Source organism: Equus quagga, unplaced genomic scaffold (assembly GCF_021613505.1).
Source record: "Equus quagga isolate Etosha38 unplaced genomic scaffold, UCLA_HA_Equagga_1.0 459_RagTag, whole genome shotgun sequence".
Taxonomy (NCBI): domain Eukaryota; kingdom Metazoa; phylum Chordata; class Mammalia; order Perissodactyla; family Equidae; genus Equus; species Equus quagga.
The window spans coordinates 65,091-78,466 of record NW_025799956.1 but is presented as its reverse complement, the minus strand read 5'-3'; the positions used below and the strand labels follow the sequence as shown (position 1 = coordinate 78,466).

At 37.8% G+C, this 13,376-nt stretch overlaps 1 protein-coding gene across 1 annotated transcript in view; it reads right to left on the bottom strand.

The window, feature by feature from the left end:
• Nucleotides 1-264: 264 nt before the first annotated feature.
• Nucleotides 265-13,376, bottom strand: part of LOC124233923 (maternal embryonic leucine zipper kinase-like) — a 53,711-nt gene continuing 40,599 nt past the window's right edge. The window contains exons 3-6 of the mRNA XM_046651221.1: nt 7,751-7,890; nt 6,580-6,748; nt 2,900-2,967; nt 265-475 (exon numbers count right to left, since the gene is read on the bottom strand). Of these exons, the coding sequence (XP_046507177.1) occupies nt 265-475; nt 2,900-2,967; nt 6,580-6,748; nt 7,751-7,890 (588 nt within the window). The remainder of the gene's footprint in view (nt 476-2,899; nt 2,968-6,579; nt 6,749-7,750; nt 7,891-13,376) is intronic.

Here is a 13,376-nt window from a genome sequence, read left to right as displayed (position 1 = left end):
ATTCAGATATGGAAGTGAATCTATTAATACACAAAGCCACATGATTAAAAAAGTAACAGATAATGACAGATGGGCTTGCCTTAGATTCATCCACAAAATAATATATTTTGTTTAAAAACAAAAAGATACTGGTCTTTAAGATAGCTCTTTAAAAATGAGTTTGTAGTTCGAATGGACTTGAAAACTCAAAAACCCATCACACCGGTCTCCATGTAGGCTGTATCATACCCACACTCATCCGGCAGGATGGGAACTGTCTGTCAGTCATACTTTGCAGCTAGATAAGATGTCTTCCACTAGTCTCTTGTAAACCCAGGCATCACCCTTAAGCCGCTGCCTCCTGATACTCACCACATCGGGTTTTTGAAGTTGGCACAGTTCTAGTTCAAACTGCATTGTCACTTTGCCAAAATCTGACTGTGTTTGACACTTCAGTGTGTAGCTGTAAAAAACAAGAAGCCAGTTAGTAGGAGAACTATGAATATTCTGAATAATACAAGAGATTTCTAAGCCTCTAGGAGGCCAGGGAGAAAATGAACCATTATTTCACATTAAGCAATTGGTATACTACTGCTTACAGTTTCCGAATGACCTAGCTATGTCTTAGTGATGGAGTATGACTGGTGTTTTCCTAGAAGCTGAACTAAGATCTTAAGAAAGAATAAAGATGAAAAGGCTTTACTAGAATTCTCCCTTGTTCCAAAGAAAAGCCCTTCTTTCACAGTTATACATGCCATTCATGCTCAAGAAATCTGGCATCCTTTATGCAACTCTTTCAACAGTGCAATCTGTGAACATCAGACCATTTCCATAATGTTCACAACAAAGGAAAGTGCAGGGAAGATTAAGAATATTTTTTTGCACGCACCTCATTAGAAATTTTTGTCTTTCACATAAATAAAACTGAAGCCACCAACCTGTCAGAAGGACATGTGTTTTGAGGTTTTTCTAACACTAATAAGAGGTTATGATTGTTACAGCACTTTATAGCAGAGTTAAAAAGAAAGCTCGAGATAGTCCATTCCCATGGTTGAAATGTATGGCATATATAATCAGAACTGGCAAAAAAACCATTCTTGTAATGGAAAGGCCCAGTCTAAATGAAGACACATCTTAAGAAAGAGGTATGTTTCTGAAAAGTTGCATAAATTGAATTCATGTCAATTTTTAATTAGTTTACATTATATTGTAGTTTGTCGTACAAATCTTCAATAAACAATAAACAGAAACAATAAACAACAGGATCAATTTAAAATTTCAGTTCCTAAATATGGGCACATGATTAGGCACTATCCCACAGAAGTGTAAAGAAATTACTTGTATCTGTTATGCGTTAGACGGTTTCACAAAATATCATTCTTTTTTTTTAAATTAAAAAAATTTTTTAAGATTGGCATCTGAGCTAACGTCTGTTGCCAATCTTTTCTTTCCCCCTTCTTCTTCTCCCCAAAGCTCCCCCAGAACATAGTTGTATATTCTAGTTGTAGGTCCTTCTGACTGTGTTATGTGGGACACCAGCTCAGCATGGCTTGATGAGCGGTGCCACGTCTGCACCCAGGATCCAAACCGATGAAACCCCGGGCTGCTGAAGCGGAGCACACGAACTTAACCACCTGGCCACGGGCCAGCCCCAAAATATCATTCTTTTTCTCGCTAACTTAATCATATGTTTTGGGGATGGATCTCTTAAAAATAAGCAGTCAATATCAGAAATGCTAAAAGGAGTATCCTGTAGTTAAGGTTCCTGACGGGAAGATGAAGCATGGAGCAATTTAAATAGATGGAAGATAAAACATAAGGAAAAAGATAATAATGGAATATAACTGAGATTAATAACATCATGCCACTGAAAAATTTAGCTTTTGTTATTCTGCTTTGTCACAAAAAGGTGAAAACAGAGAAGATTTTTAAAAAAAGGATCAAGGCAGAGACCTTCCGGTTGATCAGGAAGTTAGAAGAACAAACTACTGATGAACAGCCAGTCAGTGATCTGACAGAGATCATACGGCTGAAGGAAAAATGATCGAAAACTCTCTGATGTAGATTTGGTTAGAGGTTCTGGAACTGTGGATAAACCCAAGCATGAAGAACAGGTGGGAGTGAGTTTCATGTGTCCTAACGATGTCCAAAGAAGCAAGCCAGGGTTCATGTCAGGAAGGCTTGCCAACGTTTACAGACAGTGAAAATGAAAGTTACTTTTGCCAAAGATTGTTTCTTAAAATCTTACTCTATATTGACTACTCTATTTAAATATTTTTGTCAAATCTATTAGTGGCTCTTCTTGGCTGCTTTTATATAATATATAATAATGAATATATATAAAATAGTGAAATTTTAAAACACATAACTGAGTGGAAGTGCTTAGAAATACAAACATCTTAGGTAACCAGCAGAGGTCTGGCTATTCAGATCATGAGATCATAACCAAAGAGGCTTCGATGGCAGTTCACTGCAGAGTAGGAAAGAGTTTAAGGGGAAATATCTCCCTAAAGTACTGAAAATCTGGTTCTGTAAAATAGCAAGTCATACAGAGAAGGCATTTACATAAATCCTTGATTTGTTAGCAGTGTCTCACAAATCTAGATTACAATTTAGAAATACTATTATAAAGCAGAACTTCAAAGGAGAATAGAAGATGTAAAAAAACTGGAAGAAGTTCATATTTTCTTTGAAAGTAGTGACAATATGACCACTTAAAAAACTTCTATGGCTCATACAAAAACGCAAGACAAAAAATCACGGACAATGATTCAACCATAAAAGCTTTTTGGAATAAGGTGGAAGAAATAGGTTTTTTCAAAAGGGGAGAGGTGAATCAACCTAAGTTCTCTCAAAGCTGAAAAGATATCAAATAATAACTGCAACGGCCTGGTGAGTGTGCTGCTTACCCCTTCTGTACAAAGTCATTATTTCATTCAAGAGTTGATCTGGGTTCGCTAATCTGGTTGTAGTCACATTATAGTGCAGCTTCAAAAGAAAAAGAGGGGCTGGCTCCGTGGCCGAGTGGTTAAGTTCGCACGCTCCGCTCCCGTGGCCCAGGGTTCGGATCCTGGGCGCGGACATGGCACTGCTGGTCAGGCCACGTTGAGGCGGCGTCCCACATTGCACGACTAGAAGGACCTGCAACTAAGATATACAACTGTGTACAGAGGGGGTTTGGGAGATAAAGCATAAAAAAAAAAGATTGGCAACAGTTGTTAGCCCAGGTGCCAATCTTTGAAATAAAAAAAAAAAGAAAAAGAAAATGAGAAGTAAATCTTTACATCAACCCAGAGACCATCCTGCCTGATTTAGAGACCCAAAACTCCTCAGTATGGTACCTTCTCAAAAGAAAATATTTCAAGAAAAATGCTGAATCGACAGCTAACTCTTGGTGAGCTGGAATAAGATGGCACTGAGAAAGTCTGGAGAAATCATGTTTATTAGTAACTACATCCATATCATCCTTTTTACACTTTCATCTTCCTCTCCCACCAATCTTTTTAAAGAAATAAATATTAAACGTTATCTGTTTGAGCTTTACCTGCTGCTCCCTTCCTATACTACCATAGAGAGGTTAACAGTCCTGAAAGGCAAACTGGGAGGATGAGACAAATGCCCTAGAAACTTTGGCTTGTATGTAGTTGGCTAGCTTTCCTTAATTCTTTCTTGACTATAAGAATATTATAGCATTGCAGGAGCTGATTCTATGACAAGTCTATCAGAAAATGAGCATAACAAGTATTCCTTTAAAAAAGTAATGTCAAGCTATTTTTTTCCTCATTGACTGAGAGCATAATTCTCAGAAACAATTACATTCCTAATCAGTATCCATCCATCATTCATTCAACTATTTATTGAATGTGTACTGGGTGCCAGGCATTGTTTTCGTCCTGGAGACAGACAAAATTCCCTATCTTCCTGGTGGTACTTTCACTGTCAAAAAAAAAATCTACTTTCTCAGTCTTTCAGATTTGAGTTCCTTTTATAAATAACAAAAATGCTGGGGTTGGAAAATATTCAACTACCTTACTTTTCAAATTAACAACCTGTGGCCCAAAGAAGAAATATATATTTCTTAAGGAGGGGATTTCCGAAGTGTGATATAAACTATCACTCAAGACATACAAGATAACTTTAGGTGGTACCTGGATAAATGTTTTTATTTTTATATTTATGTATTTGTTTCAATCTGATTTAGAGAGATAAAATCAGCAAAAACTAAAGGTATATAGTTTCCTTTTAAATAAATCCAAGTTTTAAAAAAGCTGGTCATCTTGACAGTGGTGATGGTTTCACAGGTATCTATATAATGCCAAAGGATATGAACTGCACATTTCTAATACATGCAGTTTATCATATGCCAATTATATCTCTAAACTTCTAAGCTGACATGAAGGTGAGTGTTAAGGGACTGGGGTTTGGGGACCCCAGTTTCAAGTCATAAAAGAAACAAGTGGCACAGTTGTGACAGGATCTGTGTCTTGGGTCCCAGTCCAGTGCTCTTTCACCAAACTAAATTGGCTTTGTCAAAATAATAATAAAGTGAACACTTTCAAATCACAATTTTAATGATTCTTTTGTAAAGTAATTAATCCTAATTTATCTATTTAAATTTCAGATTTTTATAGACTGCTTCCTAACATATGATTTTGCTATTTTAAAAAACTAATGTGTTCTTTGTACCATCCTTTTAACTTTTTGTAAGTTTATGATTTTTTAATTTAGGAAGTAGGTGGAAAAAATGAGGCTAATTTCCTACAGTAGGTCCTACAGTACTGCAGAAACTTAAAGCATTAAAAAGGGTTAAAGATCCAAAGTTAGATCAAGTTTCAGATCTTGGGTTTGTACTCATTAGGACTGTGGTTCTGCTACACTGGGGTTAAAACACTCAACATTAATAATAATGATACCTGACTTTGGAACAGCTTATTTTAATAAGCATTTCATATGCAACGTAGCATTGCATACAGACTGTCTTGTTTATACATGCAAGCTCTGTGAAGTTGCTGAGTAGACATTATCTCCAGTTTTTACAAATGAAAAAACTGAGGAAGTCAGGGATAAAATGACATATCCAAGCTACACAAGGAGAAGCTGAGGCTAGAATCCACGTCTTCTTATCCCAACTTTGCGGGTTTTTCCATATATTCTAGAAGTGCTGGGGGGTATTAGAACACCAGCTGACATTACAGCAGTTTCTAATGAAAAACGCAGTCAGGTTCCAAACAATTTACAGAGGTGAATACTTTTAGAATATTATCCATCAGCATTTGATAAGTGCTTGGCTTCTCAATAATGTATATAACTGGACAAATTTCCTTAACTTTTCTTTATTTAATATTTTTCAGGGAAATGGCACTATAGTTTTCTTAATTGCAATCACAGGGTTTAGAATACTTCACAACTGTCTCTGACTACAGAAATCTTAGAATAAAAGGGTAAAATATGCCTAATAAACAGCCTATATGCAACATAAAACTCGGCAGTCTAATAAGCCAACAGGGCAACAGTCTCTAACGGGTAAGTCCTACCTTCTTTAAAACAGGACACGGTGGGATCTCAGAACACTCTCCCCTGAAGCACTTTTCTACCCAACAGCCCAGCATTTCCCTTCCCCCAAACCTGCCAGATTAGCTCAAAATGAGTGTCTCAGTGCAGAAGCTAATTACAGACCCCGTCCCAAATCATGGGGAACACTACCATCTTCTCCTCCCTCCTCTGGGCCCCACATGTTTGGAAACATGTTTTATCACAGCACTGAAGCCCGGGTATCGGAGCAACATCCCTGCCTGTTTTCACTGCCACTCTGAGTTCCTCAAGGACAAGGACACAGGCTATGTCTTATTCACCCTTTTACCTGTTAACTCCCCCCCCTCCGGCAAAATGCCATTCAGTAGATGATTAAATGAATGTGTAGAGAGAATCCAAGAGAGTAAGAAGTATTTCATTTCTACTGATAACTTCTTTTCCTGACCAAATACATTGCCCACACCACTGACACATCAAACCTTTTGAAGCATTATATAGATCTATCAGATAAGGTCCAAACCTCTTAGCCAGGCCTGTGAGGATCTCCCAGCCTATCTGCCCAGTCTGCTGCTCACCATTCTCTTCACATACACCACACTCCAAGTTCAAATGAACTTCCCAAACACTGAAACATTTTGTGAGGGCTCACAAGGGTATCCATGTGTCAGGGTCTCTTCTATGTGTCAGAGATATGACGACCAAGCTCAAGTGCCCGTCCTTAAGGCAGCTCTCAGTTCCCCATATATGCCCCATGCTTCCCCACCTCCCTGTTGCCTCTGTGATGAATCCCTCTACCTCAACTTGAATATCTGCGTTACAGTTATTTGCTCCTTGAAAGGAGCGACTGTATCTAACTAACCTCTGCATTCTCAAAGCCCACTGCATAGTAACATGCATATTTTAGGTGCTCAAAAAGTATGTATTAACCAAATGAATGAATAAGTAAATAAAAAATACAAATCAATTCATTCATTCAATACTCTTCTTTAAAAAAAGAAAAAAGAAAAAAAGAGGCCCAGTCAGCAGCCAGCTTCTGAAATCCATAGCAAAGAACCCCAGTCCACTCACCTTCAGTCTTCTTGGCCAATCTTTGGCAGAGCCCCTCCTTTTGCTCCTGGTGAGCACAGTGATAACCTTATCCAAACCCCTCTCAAGGCTCCGAAACACTTTCGTTCCTTTTCTTTTGAGAATTTCCTCTATATGTGCTTGGTTGAGATCCAGTTCCACTGAGCGACACCTTCAAAAAAACACAGAAAGCCTGGGAGTCGAGCTGGGCCTCCTGCCTGCTGGGGCCCTCACAAGCCGTGCATTAGGTGAGCCTCACTCAGGTTTGCCAGGGCCAGACCATCCCACTCCGCCTCAGGGAGCACGAAAGCCATCTCCCACTGGAAAGCAGCCGTCACCCTTCCCCTAGGCAACTGCCACTTGGCAAAATTACTTTTCCACTCCTTTTTTTTTAATGTCAAATATACAGAAAAGTTGAATGAGTAATACAATGCATTTTCAAAGATCCTCTTAGATTCAACAGTTGCTACTATTTTGCCATACTTGCTTTTTCCACGTATATAGACAATAAATACAGTAAATACATGGACATCTTTGCTGAGCCATCTGAAAGTAACCCCTCTGAAGATGTCATGATACTTCACTCTGAAACACTTCAGCATACACTGCCAATGAATAAGGACGTTTTCCCACATAACCACAATACCATTCAGACATCAAGAAAATTAACAATGCCATAGTATCATCTAATATCTAGTTCCCATTCTAATTCCCCCCAACTGTCCTCACAACGGATCCTGCTTTAAAAAATTGCTGTAAAAGACAAGGGTCACCCAGGCAGCAGAACTGCTTATACAAGAGGAATGGGTTTTCTTTGAAACACCCTTTAGTATCTTTACTCTCTGAGTGATGCTGTTAGTGGATGTCTATACTCTGCTGGCAGAAGCGTAGGAAAGATGGGCCTTAGAGAGGGAATGTGGCTGGGGCAAGGACCACTTTCTTCCCAGCCTGTTTTATTTAAGGTAAGGTGCCAATCCTACTGCTGATGAGTTTCTAAATTCTACCCGATAAGGAAGGCAGTGGCTTCAGCTCCAGTAATAGCTACAGACAGACATTCCTACAGTCTCTGACAGATTCTACTTGATGGTTTCCCTTAATCAGGTTTATCATGTATGAAATAAGGAAATCTAGTTAACATATGCTAAAGATCAGAGTCTGAAAACAGAACACTTACCGCCACTCAGGGTTAATGACACCTGTCATTGACATCTCTGCTCCCACTGAATTTACTGGCATTTTAATCGGAGTTTCCTTCAGGCATTGGTTTCTAGCTATTAGGAAAGGAGCAAACACAAACCAAATGTAGCCGACACACTATGGTTTCAAAATTTCTATCAACAATGCAGTCATCACCTCATTCATTGACTCAGAAATATTATAATCACTTGGCCAGTGATATTAAGGCTCTAATTCTTAAGAAATATTTCCGTGTGGTTTATAATGAAAACAAAATCATTATGCTACAATGTGTGGCTCTTCTTTTTCTCCACTGCAAAATTGAGGCCATGCTTATGACTTTATTATATTATATGACCAATCTAAATAGATCATATAAATACGGATTTCATGATTACTGATTCTCTTTTCTATAAATAAAAGTCAGTCTGTATTTATCCAAGGACCCAATTTATGCCTTTAATTGATATAGTATTGGGAGGTGTTAATTCAATTCAGAGCCCTATTCAACTCTTGTTAGGCAAAGAGAATGGTCCCCTGAGACAGCCTGACAACAGTTACTAAAGAGGTGTGAGCTTTGGTATTTTATATTCCCTACTCCAGAATTGTGTGTCTTATTCTAGTATGGTATTTGTATCCCAGACAGTGTGTGACAAATCTGCAACAGTAAATCTGGTTACTACTGATTACTTAACTTTTTGCTCATGGTCTAAAAGTTGTAATAATATTTGCTCTATAATAAATATATGATATCAAGTTTTTAAAAAGAGATGGAGGGTTTTGTTTATGACTACTCAGCACTATTCTCACTGGTTCCGCAAGAACAAGAAAATAAGATGAATCAATAATATCTGTGAAAACGGTTTTTGTGTACTAACAGTACCTGCTACCATAGTTACTCTTTGACAAAACTGTCACTGACTGAACTGTACAGGATTCAAGAAAGTGAAATTAATGCTTATTGCAAAAACGACAGAGACAGTGAGTCAGCATCATGGCAGAGTGAGCTCTCCCTGTAAACTCTCTCCTCTAAAATACAATGAAAAGGACATTCGTATTCCACCAGAAGACATCCATACAACAAAAAAGACATTTGAGAGACCCACACAGCCACACGTCAGGAGGTGGAGGTCCTCGACCCCCCCCCCCCACCCCCCCCCCGATGAAGAGGGACGAAGTAAGAGAAATCTCCTCCTCCCAAAGGGCAGCAACTCAGGGACTGTGTGCAGCTCTGAGAGGAAAGACGGGAGGGAGAAGCCTTCAGTGGGAACACCATCCCTCTCCAATTCACAGGCCAGGGTAAGGCCAACACAGAGGTGACCACAAGGAAAATGACAACTACCCAGAAATCAATCCTGAAAGCATAGAAATCTATAATATAAACGACAGAGACTTAAAAATAGTTATCGTAAAAAAACTCAAATTACAAGAGAATGCAGATAGACAGTTCAATGAATTCAAGAGCTACTTCACAAAAGAGATTGAAACTGTAAAGAAGAACCAATCAGGAATATTGGAAATGAAAAACACAATGGATGAGATAAAGAATATGGATTCCCTGAACAATAGAGCTGATATTATGGAGGAACAAATCAGCCATATTGAGGACAGAAATATCAAAATGCTTCGGTGGAGGAGGAGAGAGAACTAAGGCTAAAAAGAAATGAAGAAATTGAGAAATATCCGACTCAATTAGGAAATGCAACATAAGGATTATAGGCATTCCAGTGGGAGAAGAGAAGCAGTATGGGGCAGAAACCTTGTTCAAAGAAATAAAAGCTGAACACTTCACAAACCTGGGGAAGGAGCTGGAAGTACAAGTGAAAGAAGCCAATATTTCACTTAACTGTATCAATGTAAAGAGACCTACTGCAAGGCATACAGTACTAAACCTGGCAAAAGTCAATTACAAAGAAAAAATATTAAGGGCAGTAAGGCAGAAGAAAATAACTTACAAAGGAACCCCTATCAGGCTTTCAGCAGATTTCTCAGCATAAACTTACAGGCTAGGAGAGAGTGGAATGATATACTCAATGTTTGAAAGACAAAACTTTTCAGCCAAGAATACTCTATCCAGTGAAAATATCCTTCAGATAAGATGGATAAATAAAAACTTTCCTAGATAAACGAAAGCTAAGGGAGTTCACCACCACAAGACCCACCCCATAAGAAATCCTCAAGAAGGCTCTATACATGAAAAAAAAAGAAGACAGTGGTTACAAAGACCTGAGTAAGGACATAAACAGATAGACAAAATCATAAAATTGTAGCTATCCATCAGAAGAGGTTAGCAAACACTCAAATATAACATTAAAGATAAAGGGAAGGAAAACACCAAAAATAAATATAACCTTGTCATTTTAACCACAAATTCACAACACAAGATGGAATAAGATGAGAAAAACAGAAGCAAAGAGGAAAGGGATGGAATCGGCTCAGTCTGAGGAAATAAGAGCTTATCAGAAAATGGACTGTCTCATCGAGATTTTTCATACAAACCTCATGGTAACCACTAAACAAATAAGTAGAACAGAGACACAAATAATAAATAAGGAGAAAACTAAGAAAACCAGAATGGAAAACTACCTAACCGAATTGATAGTCCGAAATACACGGGACGAGAAACAAAAGAAATACAGGAGAACTGGGAAACGAGAGATAAAATGACAGTAGTAAGCCATCATATATCAATAATCATTCTAAATGTAAATGGATTGAATTCTCCAATCAAAAGACACAGAGTGGCAGGATGGATTAAAAAACAAGACCCAACAATATGCTGCCTCCAGGAAACACATGTCAGCTCCAACAACAAACACAGGCTTAGAGTGAAGGGATGGAAGACAATATTCCAAGCTAATGGCAAACAAGAAAGCTGATGTTGCCATACTTATAAGACAAAGTAGACTTCAAGATAAAATAGGTAATGAGAGACAGAGAGGGGCAGTATATAATGATCAAAAGACACTCCACCAAGAAGACATAACACTGATAAATATCTATGCACCCAACACAGGAGCACCAAAGTTCACAGAGCAACTACTAACAAACCTAAAAGAAGACATTAACAACAACACAATAACCACACGGGACCTCAGCACTCCACTCACGTCAGTGAATAGATCATCCAGACAGAAAGTCAACAAGAAAACTGGAACTGAATGAAAAACTAGACCAGATGGACTTATATCTATATATATATAAGGGCAGCAAGGCAGAAGAAAATATCTATATCTATATGGATATACATAGAACACTCCATCCAAAAACAGCAGACTACACATTCTTCTCAGGTACACATGGAACATTCTCAAGGATAGAGCATATGTTGGGAAACAAGGCAAGCCTCAATAAATTTAAGAAGACTGAAATAATATCAAGCATCTTTTCCAACCATAATGTTATGAAACTAGAAATTACAAGAAAAAAGCTGAGAAAGGGACAAAGATGTGGAGACTAAACAACATGCTACAGAATAACCAATGGATCATTTAATTTCTTCAAATTAAAGGAGCAATCAAAAAGTATCTGGAGACAAGTGAAAATGAAAACATACCATACTAACTCATATGGGATGCAGCAAAAGCTGCCCTAAGAGGGAAATTCATCACAATAGAGGCCTACCTCAATAAAGAAGAAAAATCTCAAATAAACAATCTAACAGTGCACCAAAAGAACTAGAAAGGGAAGAACAAAGCCCAAAGTCAGCAGAAAGAAGGAAATAATGAAAATCAGAGCAGAAATAAATGAAATAAAGACTAAAAACACAATAGAAAAAAATCAATGAAACTGAGAGCTGGTTTTTTGAAAAGATAAACAAAACAGACAAACCTTCAGCTAGACCTACCAAGGAAAAAGAGAGGCTCAAATAAATAAAATGAGAAATGAAAGAGGAGAAACTACAATGGACACCTCAGAAATACAAAAGATTATAAGCAAATACTACAAAAAGCTATACGCCAACAAATTTGATAATCTAGAAGAAATATATACATTCTTAGAATCATACAACCTTACAAAACTAAAAAGAAATAGAGAATTTGAACAGATCAATCATCCATAAGGAGATCAAAACAGTAATCAGAAACCTCCCAAAAAATGAAAGTTCAGGGGCTGGCCCCGTGGCTGAGTGGTTAAGTCCGCATGCTCCAGTTTAGTGGCCTGGGGTCCGTCAGTTCGGATTCTGGGTGCAGACCTGTGCACCACTCATCAAGCCATGCTGTGGTGGGGTCCCACATAGAGTAACTAGAATACACAGCTATTCACTGGGGCTTTGGATAGGAAAAGAAAAAGTGGAAGATTGGCAACAGAAGTTAGCTCAGGGCACATCTTTGGAAAAAGAAAAAGTCCAGGACCAGATGGCTTCCCTGGTGAATTCTACCAAACATTCAAAGAAGACTTAATACCTATCCTTCTCAAACTCTTCCAAAAAATTGAAGAGGAGGGCCAGCTTCCTAACTCATTCTATGAGGCCAACATTACCCTGACACCAAAACCAGACAAGGACAACACAAAGAAAGAAAATTATAGGCCAATATCACTGATGAAAATCAATGCAAAAATCTTTAACAATAGTAGCAAAACAAATACAACAATACATTAAAAAGATCATACATCACTCAGTGAGCAAAAATGAGGGTAAATACAATAGGCTTTCATTCTCCTTTTGAGTATTCTAAATTATGTTGAGGATTTGAAGAAAAATTATAACACTATCTGATGATGTTCTAAATGAATGTAGAGAAATATTTGACAGAGAGAACAATTAGTGGTTGCCAGGGATTAAGGAGGAGGTGAGGGTGAGAAGGAAGTGAGTATGGCTATAAAAGGGCAACATGAGGGATCCTTGTGAGGGAAATGTTATGTATCATGACCATATCAATGTCAATATCCTGGTTATAACATTGCATTATAATTTTCAAGATGTTACCTTTGGGAGAAACTGGGTAAAGGGCAAATGGATCTCTCAGTACCATATCTCACAATTACATATGAATCTATAATTGTCTCAAAAATTGTTTTTCGTTTAAAAAAGATCATACATCACGATCAAGTGGGATTTATTCCAGGGATGCAGGGATGGTTCAACATCCGCAAATCAATCAACATGGTACACTTCATTAACAAAATGAAGAATAAAAATCACATGATCATCTCAATAGATGCAGAGAAAGCATTTGACAAGATCTAACAGCCATTTATGATAAGAACTCTGAATAAAATGGGTATAGAAGGAAAGCACCTCAATATACTAAAGACCATATATAACGAACCCACAGCTAATATCGTTCTCAATGGAGAAAAACTGAAAGCTATCCCTCTAAGAACAGGAACCAGACAAGGATGCCCACTTTGACCACTCTTATTTAACCTGGCATTGAAAGTCCTAGCCAGAGCAGTCAGGCAAGAAAAAGAAATAAAAGGGATCCAAACTGGAAAAGAAGAAGTGAAACTGTCTCTATTTGCAGATGACATAATTTTACAAATAGAAAACCCCAAAGAATTGACCAAAAAACTTTTAGAAATAATAAATGAATACAGTAAAGAAAGGATACAAAATCAACTTAGAAAAGTCAGTTGCGTTTCTATACACTAACAATGACATAGCAGAAATAGAAATTAAG